The sequence below is a fragment of the Scophthalmus maximus genome, chromosome 15 (genome assembly GCF_022379125.1).
Source record: "Scophthalmus maximus strain ysfricsl-2021 chromosome 15, ASM2237912v1, whole genome shotgun sequence".
Taxonomy (NCBI): Eukaryota; Metazoa; Chordata; class Actinopteri; order Pleuronectiformes; family Scophthalmidae; genus Scophthalmus; species Scophthalmus maximus.
Window position 1 is genome coordinate 20481017 of NC_061529.1, and position 14718 is coordinate 20495734.

Sequence of the window (14718 nt, forward strand, 5' to 3'; positions counted from 1 at the left end):
CCACAAAACTTGGTAGGGTGGACACTTCTTCGCCGCAGATCTGGACAAAGTCGGTCCAGGAAAGTGTTCGCACTTTCTTTTATAGTGCGGGACTGTGAGTGATTTTGGACACAGCTTTACAGAAGGTGCAATGTCATTATGTCATCTTCCCAGGAAATAAGAGGCATCTGAACCTTTGAGCTAATGAGGTCATTTAAATCTTGAACTGGACGTCTACTGTCACGTCACTGCAGCACAGTAGGGAAATCAACTGGCAGACAGTTGAAACATGATTGAGTTACATTTATTTCTGCAAGCAGCTGTGATGACTGTGACTCTTTTTCTGCATTTTAGCAAGGTTACAGCTGACAATAAAGTCCTCAGCTAAATGATAAGATTGCCAAGGTCTGGCAAAACTCAGGGCGTCCAAGGCAACTTTTCCTCTTGCAATGTGTTCCACAGCTTTTTGAAATTCTTACTGCATTAAATGCACCGGAGGTTTTGACAGACTATATTTCAGCCTGCAAAGCTGTCCTAATACTTGGTTGTGTCTCTGAGAACAGGAAAAAGATGAACAAACAAGTTCAAATCCAACTGTAAGAACTTTGGTTCCGAGCAGCGTCTCAGCCTCTCTCTCGCCCGGCTGTACACCGAGGAGATAAGCTGCTGTGGCTGGAGGAGAATGCCATTAATCCAGTTAGCGTGTCTGCAGTTGTCAGCAGCTACGCTCGTTCTCATGAATAACGTGAAGCTCTGGACTGAAGTCGAATGCCATTAGCGCATTTAGCACGACAGTGTCTGTCGGCAGTTGTGCCCATCCGTATTATTAATCAGGCTGCCAGCGGTCTAATCAAATGGAGGGCCACAGCCTTCAACACTAATGTCACCTTGACGTACACCAGAGCACACAGCCACTTCTCTACCCTCTCACAGCTCTTTGTATGAGAGCTTCACAAGTTTTCAAATATGGTTCAAACCAATAGTGACCTGCCCTTATTTTGATTACATATTTTACTTATTGTGATAATGGATTATTGATGAATGATGATGAAGAATTATTGGCTACTAACATTTTACAATCAGAGTTGTGTGTAAACACAAAAAAATATTTCCAAAGTTTCTCTAAAGTTACTATAGGGTTAAGTCTGGGTTTATCAAACAATGTGAGGATATTACTTTTAGGAAAGATATCCGATTCTGTTTCTACAGAGTGTTTATGCTCTTAGTTGTGGTGTAATAAAAATAAAACTGTGTTGAGGCCTGGATCAGGGCATATCTAGAACACCTCTCTGAAGTTTTCCCAGGAGCACGGCAGCCTCAATGATTGTGAAATTTTTTGAAGTATCAAGAAGTGGCAGTTGATGGACAAAAATGGCAATTTTATTAAATGCACAATTAAATTTACAACATATATCGTGCAAAAAATGACATGATCTGAGAGGCTTCAGAAGCTACTCTATCTGTGATAAATGTAGACTTCTGTCACTTCTGCATTGGCTTCATTTTCCAGACCCAGTAACTACGTCCATTTTCAAATAGTCTATGAATATCACTCATAATGAAGGCATTAACCAAATGCGGTATGTTACTATGGTATATAACCTCATGTGAAATGGTCCAACCATTTGTAAAAATTAATGGATAGCAGCTAAATTAAATTCAATGAAATCAAAATAATTTAGCAAAAAGCCAACATTTATTTCAGGATGTTCATGACAAAACCCCCCACAAAAAAACTTGTGTTCAGCTGCTCATGTGCAAGACTGAGTTACGACGGACACAAGTGACACTGTCACTGTGTCCACAGCACACAATCACGGGAGAGAATCTCATCTACACATTTTTGACAACGTGACATTCACTGGACTTCCTGTGGTCGTGCATCAGTGGTTCCATCAAATCTTTCCATCATTTCAGCTGCAGCACCACCTGCAAAACACAATTACATAGAAATCATTATTATTTCACCACTGACTTATTCAGCGCAGATACTTAATAAGAATAAATAAACAATAATAATCAGTGGAAGAAAACAGAAAGATTGCTAAACTGCTGCAGCCAACGCTGTAAATAAATAATATCTTTGGATGTATTAATTTCAACTTATCATATTTGAAGTTGTACTTTTTACATGAGGCATAAATAAATGTCCATGATGTGAAAGCTGTCACTTGTAGTGAGATTAAATGAGCATCTTCATATGAGCATCTTATGTAACGCTACATAATATATGTGATTGTAGCTCGTTCTGGAGTTCTGTACCCAAGTGGCCCTCAAGAGGTATAGTTACACATGCAGCTTCACAGGGACATGCTGTTTTTTTTTTCCTCATTTCCAATGAATCCCATTTAAATCCAAGACCCCACAATGCTTCAGTCCATCTATCAGTACCTCGCCTGTTTGACCTGATGTTCACCGATGTGGAACAATGTTCTTGTTCTTACTAGTCGTTTTATCAAAAGCTGAATAAGTGAGTGACGTGTAACTCTAATCTTTTATCCAACGCATGTTCACAAATGTAGGCTGGCAGAGGAGGAAGCTGCTCTCAGTCTAACACGGACTCTGTGAGGGATGAAGTGTGAGGGATGAGTGTGATGGTAAAACTATGAGCGATAGGAGTCCAGTCTGTGGCTCTCAGACTCCAAGCCCACTCATTCTTACTTAAGTCATGAATCTTTTAAAATAGCTCAAACATAGAGGCTTTTTTCTATATTTTTTTAGGAAGTAAAGTAAGAAAAAAAACCCCCAAAGTACTGAATACTGAACACTGCAAAGCTTTGGACTGCTTGTTATACAACAATAAAAACGATGAATCCAACTCCCACAACTGTGGAATCTGATTTGTGCCGTGTGTGCGTGTGTCTTTCTATGGTTGGGAGGACACTGTTTGGTTGTATGGTAGTATGATTAGGGCACATACTACATGGGCACATGCGCAGCAGCAGGCTATTGGCTCACCTCCCAGCCAGCTGAATCATTTACTGCCTTTCTCTCACCCCATTTCCTGTCTCCCCTTCACTATCTATCAAAATAAGGGCAGACTTGTATATTCACAAGTTTAAACTTGACTGTGTAGGAATTTTAATTTATTTTCATTAATGTGTGTGCGAGGTACAGTTTTTAGTTGTGTGTGTGCGAGGTACCATTTTCAGTAGTGTGTGAGGTGTTCAGTATATGAGAGGTTCCTTACTTCCTTAATAAGTATGAGAGGTTTTCAGTTGTCAGTGTATGAGGTTTCGTTTTCACTTGTGTGTGAGGTGCTCAGTAGAGAATGTGAGAGTATTTCAGTAGTATGTGTATGTGGCCAAACATTTTCAATGGTGTGTATGCGAGGTGAGTTTGAATAATGGCCTATAGGGCCCCTCGTAAGGCTCTTGTGATCTCACGTCTTGACTACTGCAACTCCCTCCTAGCTGGTTCGCCGGCATGTGCCATCCGACCTCTGCAGCTCATTCAGAATGCAGCGGCCAAGCTGGTCTTCAACCTCTGCTGTCCTGGTTCCTCAATGGTGGAACGAGTTCCCCATTGACACACTGACAGTAGAAACCCTTCAATGTCGCCCGATGCGAGTGGCACAAAAATTTGTGTCTATTCGCGTCTTTGCCTTGATTTTGAATGTAATGTACTTGCGCAAATAATTCCTGTCGTATTCGGTGTGAATGCATCATAAGAATCTACAAATTTTACACACTTGCATTTTGGTGCGCAAAAAGGCCTTTCAATTTACACTTAAATCTACAACCCAAATAATAAAAGTGTAGATACTTTCTGAAGCCACTGCTCTGGAGAGCTGTAGTGTAGTTCCATGCTGTGACAGTGCTGCCACTCAGCCTCTATTCTCCATTAATGTGAAAAATTTAGTAGCCGGCAGTGTTTCCTCTAATAGCTTATAAATGACTAAAAACCTAATTCATTCATTTTTGAAAAGTCCCGGAGTATTTCCCAGTCCGGCCCAAGAGATTCTCACCTGCGGGGTCAGTTAACAGCTAAATTATTTACTGCTAACATACCACACCCTCAAAATCTCCGAAATAACTGTGGTTCAGTCCATGTTTTGGACAAGAAGCAACAATCTGTAGAATAAAAAATAATGATATCCCCACTCTGCTACATCAAATTTCTTTCCCTTTAAGAAAAATCCATTGTGACAAATATCACAGTGAGTGCAATGATTAATCAGTGGAGTACTCCTTTAAGATCCTTTATTTAATTGAATCAGCTACTGAAAACTCACATTTTTCAGAAGCTGATATTAATTTCTCAAAACTTGGGGGAAAAAAAAGTATTCCTTCTGTGCTTAGATTCATGACAACAACCTAAAAACAGTGCGGCCCATACCAGAGCTTGTCCTAAAGCTAAATCCTCGCACAGGCAAACAAAAGACACGCGCGCAGTATTTAGTATAAGTTTGTGTCTACCTTATTAGCAGCCTCTAGTGAACTGATGAGTGTGCTCAGCTCCTCTCTGTTCATCTCCATGGTGACGGGCCGGAGGTCTCCGTTCACTCTCAGGTCCAGACTGAGACTGAGCAGAGGAGTGTGGAGAGATGAGATCTTATCACTGGACAGAGCCAACTGGAGAAGAAAACGAGGGGACAAAAGAGGTGACATTAGGACCCGGCAGCATTACAGGGACACCCCGTGGAGACAGACTGTGTTTCATACTTTGGTATGAATTGTCCTCCCTGGGCAGCCGTAGGCAGCAATTTAGTCGACTGAATTGTCCAGGCCAATCAGTGGCAAGTGCATCCTGCATTCTTGTTTAGTTGTGATCAGTGCCGTCTAATGAGAGTCGCGACAACTCCGTTCACTCCAATGCAATATTTTTTTCCCAGCAATGGCGGATCATGGAGCCTCTCAATAGTTCCCGGAAGTGAGTAGCAGCGCATTAAAGTAGCAGCAGAATGGATCAATGGACTGTCTGTGTTGCACTTATGAAGGGTAAGAAGTTTAAATAATCAGATTGTATATTATTAACACATCTGAATCAAATCAACATGCGCATTAAAGCATTTTTGTGGATTATGATTATTTATCATTTGTTTATGATTTAAAAAAACGTATTGACTAACTACATAGAGTAATTACATAGGCATGTCAGTCTGCTGTAAATCAATACATTACCAAATATCAAAGTTGTGTCGCTCTGAATAAAGGATTTGAATTGCGCACCAAGAAATTCCTGGAACTATCTGAAGCCTGCATTTTGGACTTCCGTTGTCGCGACTCTCATTAGAAGGCTCTGGTTGTGATCACCTCCACCAAGGAGGTTTTGTTTTTACCCGTCTGGTTGATTTTTAAAATTTATTATTTGCCGATTAGTTTGTCAACAAGATTACACAAAAACTACGACACTAAACTTGGTGGAAGGATGAGACATGGACCATGTAGGAAGCCATGATATTTTGTTGTGGATTTTTAAAAAAAATCATTTTCTTTAACACTGGGAGATGGGGTCAGAGTTTTCTCAGATTTCCAAGGGCATATTTCATGGATCTTGATGGGGAAAAAAAGAGAGCGACCTATTTAGGGGACTGATATCTACGAGTTTGTGCAATTTGACATTGAATTTAAGGGGACGGTTGGGCCTTGGGGGCGGTATGTTCTCTACTTGGTGACATTCTAGTTATCAGGTGTGAATGTGTCCTTTCAGACTTTTGAAAATGGCTGACTTCTCAAAATGAAATTAAGCGAGAGACTAATGGCTCAAAATACAGTGGTTTTGGTGACCCATTGATGTCCTTAGGTCAAATAATCCACTTTACAGAAGATATACAATAAATACCTAGCATAAATGTACTAGACAAAATCAATATCAAAAATTTCTCTGGACTTGTATGTTGTATTTATGTATTGTTGCGCCTCACCATACAGACTCTGACCATAGAAAGCCTTTTTCTCTGACAAAGCACAGAACATTGTCCGAAATCAGAGGCAAAGACTGCATTACCCATAATGCCCCGCACAGCCAGACTACAGTACTACCGTAAACCCCCAGCTCACCGGTGGGCGGGGTCCTCTAAGGCCGACCTGCGCACAATTTAAACGAAGAACGGACTTTCATTCAGCCCTTTCGAACCATGAGAAGACTGTAAGTAGTCGGACCATTGTAGACAGAAGGACCCGTAACTTCTTTGCAGAAGTTACCACGTGCAAATTTGGCCTTAAAGGATCTCCACTCGCTGGCCGAGCTAAAATCCTCACCTTGTGTATTACCAAGAATACACACAAGAACCCCGGTATACTGGTTGAAGCCCGCTGCCACACGTTCTTCAACCGATGCCTGCAGAAGCGAGACAAGGGAACCCCCTCGTGTGTCATCTATCGTCGACTGCTGCTCCTCGGACACTCAGACAACAGGCCCGTCGTTAACGACTGTGCGCACAGTCCCGGCCAACGTTCCTCATCGCAGCCCGCGACGCAGCCCGCCACGCGCGCCCAAGGAGGATGACTTTTTCTTCACACTCGAACTCTTCCCCAGGAATCACAGTAAGAGGCATCTTAGATCTGGCAGATGTTAGTTTGATTTTAAGTGTGTGTTTATTGTTTTTTGTGATTTAAGGACCGCCGAGTCCCTTTTGCTGCTACAACTCAGGTATTACTGTTTAGTGTTTCTGTACTTTTTTCTGTTACCTGTTAGTGTTTGTTTTATTGTTGTCTGATGCGATCAGACTTGGTGAGTGTTGGTACGCTGTCCTGGTTGGAATCAGAACGCCATCTGTTGATTGGGAACTCAGAGATGCGGCAGCGCGTCCCTTCGTAATAACAGATAGGCGTGGGATTCACTCGAGGTCGCGTGAGCTTTACCACTCCCGCTGAAGGTTTTCCCCTCTTTTACTTTCTGATACTGACACAAACACTCTCAGGGCCGTACATAGTGGTCCTCTCTATTAATGAATATTAATATTTATCATTGATAATAATTATTGATCATAATTAATCATAATTATGTATTTGTGATTGTAGTAGGGCATTAAATAATTATCTTTTCATGGCACGTAAACAAACAAATATTGAGCATAATTTTTTTTTTTTTTACATTCTTGTGTCTTGTGTGTCTCACCTCACCTTCTCTCAGTTCAGGTGTGCTGACTGATCGCCTGCAAGAGACATCTGTCTTGTGTGTTTGCACTGTAGCTGTTTTAACTCCGTTTCACCCTCTTTAAATAAAAATGCTAAATCCAGATATGGCCTACACATCACATACACATCTGAAATACGGGGTAGAGCAAATTAGACCAATGACTCACTTTAAGACCAATGACTCACTTTAAGACCAATGACTCACTTTAAGCTGCCAGTCAAAATCCTGCAGAGTGGCTGAAGAGATGGAGTTGGTTCTTTCCAGCAGAGCGCGGTGGATCTCCTCCTCTCTGGCCCTCAGCACGCTCAGCAGCATCTCAGCGTGGCTGCTGTCCAAATCTGTCAGCCCAGCCAGCACCTGTAGACAAGAAGCAGGAGGAGAGCTACGAATCTGACCTGAGACCAGCCACTCATTGTTACTTCCACCATGTCTGCTACTCTTCAACTGCTGCTGAATGTAAAGAAAAAAAGACCAAATGCTTCCTTAACACAGACCCCGTGCTACTAATCTATAATCTTTAATAATCAAAGACAACTCTCATTTCATCTCTCTTCATTTCTAAAGTGCCAACTACACAAGCCCAGCTAAAACAAACCATCAACCTGTCCTGGTTTCACTCACTGGTGGTCTCACCTCTTCATCTGAGCTGTTGTTCCCAACTGCCAGGCGGAAGAAGGCCATCAGGGAGCTGAGCAGCTGCAGCCACTCCTCCAGGCTCCAGGCGGCGCTGTAATCCCCCTGGCGAGGAGGTTCCCGGCCACACAGTCCATCCACCACCCTGTGACAAAGCTGCACAACACAGAAAAGCACTGTGAGGCGACTGCACTTTTGCATTTGGTAGCATGAAAAACAATATCTTATCTTGTAGACCCTGGGTATTTATATTTGGGAATTTTGAAGATGATTATTTCTCAAATAATACAATATAACATTTGCCCATACATTTTGACTGTTGGCCAAAAAGTACACGGACAAGTACGGTGGCCCTGAAGTACAAATCACAACGCCGAAAGAGTAAACACAACGCCGAAAGTCCGGTAAAGTTGGAAAGATATTGACAGATTCAGACTTTCCGGTTCTATAAACACAAGCATAGCCTCTTCCCAATCAGAGTTGTGTACACAAGGAGCTACAGTAGCATTTTCATCCAAGACCTGAATTCCAGGCTGGAGGAATAACATGTGTCTCTATCTGCAGCGGCAGCGCGATGGGTGTGAGGCGAGTGCCCAGGGACTGTCTGCAAAGTGCAAAATAAATATCTGTCAATATCTTTCCAACTTTACTGGACTTTCGGCACTGTGTTTTTTCTTTCACCGCTGTGTTTTTTCTTTCGCCGGTGTGTTTTTTCTTTCGGTGCGCCGTTTACTCTTTCGGCGTTGTGAGTTGCACATCAGGGCCACCGTAGACAAGAGCAAAAAAAAAAACACTCACATATGAAATGAATAACATTGATTATCTCATGGACTGGGACTTTTGGGAGGTGGGCCAAGGATCGTTTCACGCTACTGCCACTATGTCGGAGATATTTTTAACTGAAAGCTTTTTAACATTTTTGTTTCAGGTAGAAAACAATCTCCTTCCACAATTACACACCTGGAAACACATCAGCTTACCATTAACGTCCACGGGACATTGTCTATTTACAGTTGGCAACTTAGTTGCGGGAAATACTATGAGTGAAACAGTACTGATGAAAAGAATGAGCCGGGATCTCTTATCTTGGGCCGCCGACAAGGTGGAACTGTTACTGACGGTAAGTGATCGCAGCGTTTTGTATTCACCACCGGTAGTCGAGTCGCGTCTGACAAGAGCCAATCACGAAGCCAATGTGGGGGTCTCTGCCATCGCTTTCAGACAACTAGGGGTCAGCAGCGTTCCCAAAGTTCTTTGTTTTAAAAGCTTTAAAAAAAACTTAGGAGTGGCGTTGAAGGCAGACGTCAACGTAGCAAAAGTGATGAGTATTAAAACTAAAACGTGTTAGTGTAAACGTAGCCTCAGACAAAGAGTGAACAGTGTGTGCAACACAAACCCAGCATTGGATCCCCACACTCAAACTATGAACCTGCAAAATGGCCAAAATGTTGAGATGACAAAGGAAGTACGAGATGAATCATGATTGACAGACGCATACATAAATGTGTTGTCATTTAGTTCAATCCAGCATTTTATGAAAATAGATTTTGTCATTTTAAACTAAATGACGAATTCAACGTTTAAAGTCATAACAAGTTAACATATAAATCACATAGCGTGCAACACAACACTGATATTATGTTCATATTTTAATGCATAACGTTGTTGACATTTAACCTAATCATTTAGCTTAATCCATGGATTAATAATGATATTTACATAAATTATATTTTCTATACAAACAGTTGTGTTTAAAACGTAGCTGTGGTTTTTAATCTAGGAAACATGTGATCCACCATTTTCAGAAGCATCCTATAGAAACATCAATCCCAATAGATACAGATAATCGATTAGTAATCGACTACTAAATTAATCGCTATTTTGGTTATCTATGAATCGGTTCAAGTCGTAAAAAAGTCATAATTCTCTGATTTCAGCTCCTTAAATGTGAATATGTTCTGGTTTCTTTGCTCCTCTGTGACAGTACACTGATTAACTTTGGTGTGGACAAAACAAAACATCATCTCGGAGTTGGGGAGACACGATCCACATTATTTCACCGTTTGATGACATTTTATGGACCAAACAACTGAACGATTAATCGAGAAAATAATCGACAGATCAATCGATAACAAAATAATCGTTAGTTGCAGCCCTCTGCGGAATGAATTATCCTGCTGAATGATTGACTGGATGCTCCGGTCCACGGCAGGTCGGAGATATTCCGAGCACATTTGTGACTTATCTTCACTACACTGTTACATGAGTCATTTATTGAACTTATTCTGTGTCGTTTTTCTCGAACACGACGCTCGGCACTTACCTTCAGAGAGTCCGTGACAGGTAACCTGCTCAGTGAAGCCACCATGTTTCCATTTTCATCCGCTTCCGCCCGACGATCAGCTGATCCCGGTCACGTGGCTCAACGAGCGGCGTTCACGTGGCTCGGGAAAATTAACACTTCTGAGGGGTTCGTAATCTGTGTGTGTGTGTCCTTCTGTGAGACGACTGTTAGAACTGTTATCACATGTATGATTTTATCAATATCATTAACTTGATATTAGCTCGGACGCTGAAGCCCGTTTTTTGGGGATTTGCCATGTAGTGTGACCTCGATCGTTGGCAAGGGGGGGCCTCATTCAGTGTGAATGACTAAACTATTAGTTAACAACATATAAGTCGGACGCCGAATTTACCGCGATGGCCCGGCGATTCCTGCATTTCGTTTGCTTGAATTGATTCGGCGTATTGTTGCATGTACAAAAAAGGAAACAGTTAGAATTGGGCAAATTATCACTGGAGTTCCGTTGCTTACGAACGTCTCCGCAGCTCGGCGAGTGCGACGGGTATTCCACATCCTGGTTTGTGAGGGGCTGCGGAGCGGCAGTTTGCGGAGCTCCCGTGATCGTGTCACAACAACAGATGATGTGACCGGAACTACACACAGCCACTGCTGCTGCTGAACTTCCAAAGCGACAGTGTATGGACATCAACAGGGTGAGTGTTCTGTGTACAGCCGACGAGTCTGCTGCGGATTCAAGCTGCTCTCTTCTGGGAGGGGGTCGTCGTAGATCACCTCATTCATTACAGTGATGGTGACCAACCTCCCACAGGCCCTAATGTATCAACTGACACTGCTGTAGTGACTGTGGGAACATAGACACTCTTAATCACGCAGAATATTCCACCCATTCGAGCTGTATGAAATGCTACGATGTTCACTAAACGCACCAGACGAAAGACACAAGCTAGATATCATAACCCGAGGCGACACCCGTCACCTGTTAGGCTGAATGAAAGAAAAAGTGAAAATCTCTAATTCTCTTCCTGAATTTGACCATCTGAATTGCTTACACTTCATTGGGACGCTTTCAAACCTAGGACACTTTTTTTGCTGCATCTTGCATTAGAGCATTATTTTTGTTTCACAAAATCGCTTTGGATATAAAACAATTTGACCATATTTTGCCCATAATCTCATCCACCTTAATTAAACTAAAGTAGAATTGAATGTGCTGCCATTTGTCATTGAACAATTGATTGACTTGATTGTCCTTGTAACTTGCGTCTCCCAACGTACAGTTAAATCTGCACACACTACCATCACACCATTATAAACATACAACGTATTCAATACACAATAACACAATAGTGTTCCCTAATACAGCCATTCTGTGTAAAATACCTGTACATTAAAGGGAATAAAATCATATGTTCTGCCTGTCCCCTAGGAGCCCTGAATCAACAGCCAGAGAGGAAAAGCTCAAACTCTTAGTGTAGTGAGTGTGACGTATCTGCAGTCATGTGTTCAGCCCTTCTTGTGGAGACAGTGCTGTCAAATATAGACAGCAAAGTTGTTTTTGTCAACACCAAAGCTCCTCTGTAGATGGTAGAACCAAAAATGCATCGCAGGATTTTTTCGATTAAGTTATTATTGACTTTCTACTCTGAGATGCTTCATAAATACGGCCCCTGAAGAGTGGAGGCTGGAAACTGTACAGCAGCAGATCGATGCCCATGGGTTTGAATCACATGTTAGGTAGTTATATGCGAGTAATGTCCCAGGGCCTCTTTTATAAAACTGAGCCTCATGGCGACTGTCAAGAAAAGCTGATGAGGAAATCTTGCTTTTTCCAAGATAAATGGACATACGATTGCTTTTGCAAGACAAGCCTTTGTGCGCATAGTTTGCAGGAACACACTGGCAGCGATGCGAAAGCTCAATCTCGAGTGTCATCATTACCGCCGAAAAAAGCTGATTGGTTTGAAGGATGACACTTGCTCGAAAAGGAATCTTTGCAATGCTGCCAGGCTGGTCAAAGAGTTCGGTTTCACAGACTGAGAAATATGAGAACACATTGTAGCTGTAAGTCTTGAAAATACTGCAGTATGACCAGCTACTTTTGAACGGTCAGTTTCACTAACAATAATATAGTTAGAATGTGATGAGTCATTAACTAAAGTCTGATGATCCTAATGCAGCAGCCTTCAGCAATATTATGTAGGCTAGTAAAGTAACTCACAGCATCAAAATTCACTCAAAATGATCCCTGTAATTAAATGTGTAGTAGTGTTTCCTGTGCTACAAACACCCAGTTTCACCTTCAACCAGTGACACAGTGAGCAATAAATACTAATGATGGCGTTCTGTTGAGGTAAGTTCAAACTACTTCTCTGAAGTCAAGGTGAAGATTTGTCGTTTTTAGGAAGTGTAGGTTTTAGTACAAAGAAGTGTGCCCTGCACAGCGCAGGCTGGGACTTCTCCTCAGTGAACACAGCATTTTGTCAGCAAAACCAGCGGCAACTTGGAAATCGCAACCTGCCTTTTGACATTTTAGGTATTCAAGCTTCCAGACCTCTACGGCACACGGGATACTGTTACTGATACAACTGTCTCAGGGCATAGGGGGTGTGGGCTTACCTCAGTAAGCTGTCACGCATGAAAGCAATTATGCTTTGAAAATGCAAATAAAGCCGAGATTTTTATCTCTCTGTGTGGGCTCATGTACAGTTGTCAAGATGTCATCATCAGCAGTGACCAGCAACAAATCTCCAATATCCTATATTTACATGAGCGGTACATGCAGTAGCTTCAGTTGTTATCACATATCAGTGTAAATCATACTCACCAGGGTGTTGAGAAGGGAGTTTGGCAAGTTGGGCCAGTCACGGAGCTCTGAAAGTCTAGGCGGCACACAGCATTTTTATTTTTACCGGAATTCTACATGTTGTATTATTCATGGTGAGCACAGACTTTGAATCAGTACACAAAACGAAAACTGAGAAGTCTCTCGACCAGCCTTTGGCAGCATTTTTGGTATGCTGATGTTTGCATTTTGAACCTGATTTGTCTTGCAAACAATCCATCCATAATTGTCCATTCCACATCTATCATACGTACATGTACATCATGGTGATAGAAGAGCTTTCATACTGGAAGAAAGGAATCAAAATAATGTAATGTAATGTAATGCATATATTATTTTGTCCTTGTAACCTTATGCTCATCATCCTCATACTCTGTACATCTTATGCCTTCACAACGTTAGTGCCCTACCTATTCCTCTTTTCCTCCTGGGGTTTCCTTGACCCCTTGTTTTCACCTTAAATGTTCTCTAACATGTACTGTAACTCTAAAGTTAGAGAAAGAAACTGATAGTTAAAACTTGCAGGAAGGCTGGATAAATAGAACGTAGTGAGACACGTTATAATAACATATTGTTTGTGGTCTTCTCTCTGCAGAAAGTGGACATTTTGGAAATTCAGTGTGGAGCACAGAGGTGCGAGCCACAGAAGAGGGGCCCAGACAATCTCACAGCCCAGCTGAGTAGATGGAGCGGTTCCACTGGGTGCAGCATCGCTGTCGGACGCTGCTAGCAGGGGACTCAGGGCGAGGCTGGTACTCTTCCCCTGATGGCCTGCCCAACAAAAGCGCCCTCGACACCCATTGCTCTCCACATAGAATCAGTGGGAAGCGGAGAATGGTGTTTGCCCGCCATGGGCCCCACCAACACGACTATGAAACCATTTCAAAAAGCTACAAGGGCAACGCCATCCGCACTACCAAGTACAGACTTCTGACGTTCATCCCCATGAACCTTTTCCAGCAGTTCCACAGGTCAGATTATGACTTTGGCAAGTAGCACAACATGATTGAATTGAACCTTACTGTTTTCATTATCACTGCATTATGAATAGAATGATAACCTTTGTTACACCTGTTCCCAAGACTAAGTAAACTAAGTCATGCCAATGGAGCGAACGAATGGTTAGGGTGTATCCCACATGAGCGCATACACCTTTTGAAGCAGGTCCCTGGTTTGATTTCCAGCCAGCCATAACATTTACTGTGTGCCTCTCACACAGTAAACGTGTGAAATTTATCTAATTAAAGGCAATAAAATAAAATAAAATAAAAAGTCATAGTTCATACTTCCAGATCTAGATAAACATTAACACTGATAATCACTTTGGCCTCAATAGGACTCATACCAAAAGGGTTGTGAGGAACAGAAGAATCAGAGAGACATCAGAAAAACAACAGTTCTTACTGGTGCTAAACATGTCAACTCTGTAAAGTTGCAGCCCATGATGCTGCAGCACACATGGCTCCCAGAGGAAGCTCTCTAATACTGGAAAACTTAAAAGACTGCAAAACCTTGTTGAACCAGTCAAACTTGACTCATCTCCAGTGTCTTGATTTATGGATTGGGGATTGAGCATTTTTGGCAAGAAGGCAGAATTAGACCAAAGTGTAACCCCTGTGCCAGTCTGCCCTCCACCGTAAAAAAACATCACTAACAAAGGGAGCACACCGCTCTCCAACCCGCGCTGCACAAAAGTGAGCCAAAAGATAAGCTGTCTGAGGAACGAAGCGTTCAGATCTACATCAGTAATCGGCTCATGTGCGGCCTTAGTGAGATACTTCAGTACAAGAGGCAAGTCCCAGCTTGGTGCTGGCAAGGTACAGCTTGGACACAAGTGACAGGCTCCCTGGTGATTTATATGGTACACCACAAAGGG

General features: G+C 42.3%; 2 protein-coding genes across 2 annotated transcripts in view; one reads left to right on the plus strand and one right to left on the minus strand.

Moving 5' to 3' along the window:
- Positions 1-1337: 1337 nt before the first annotated feature.
- Positions 1338-10218, minus strand: commd8 (COMM domain containing 8). The gene is made up of 5 exons (XM_035609574.2): positions 10019-10218; positions 7696-7851; positions 7267-7419; positions 4398-4553; positions 1338-1908 (listed from the first exon to the last, which is right to left on the minus strand). Exons 1-5 carry the CDS (start codon positions 10061-10063, stop codon positions 1888-1890), a joined length of 531 nt encoding a protein of 176 aa, XP_035465467.1. The 5' UTR covers positions 10064-10218; the 3' UTR covers positions 1338-1887.
- A 335-nt stretch (positions 10219-10553) lies between these two features.
- Positions 10554-14718, plus strand: part of atp10d (ATPase phospholipid transporting 10D) — a 39045-nt gene continuing 34880 nt past the window's right edge. Inside the window, exons 1-2 of the mRNA XM_047337526.1 lie at positions 10554-10692; positions 13438-13813. Coding sequence (XP_047193482.1) covers positions 13527-13813 — 287 coding nt within the window. The 5' untranslated portion in view covers positions 10554-10692; positions 13438-13526. The remainder of the gene's footprint in view (positions 10693-13437; positions 13814-14718) is intronic.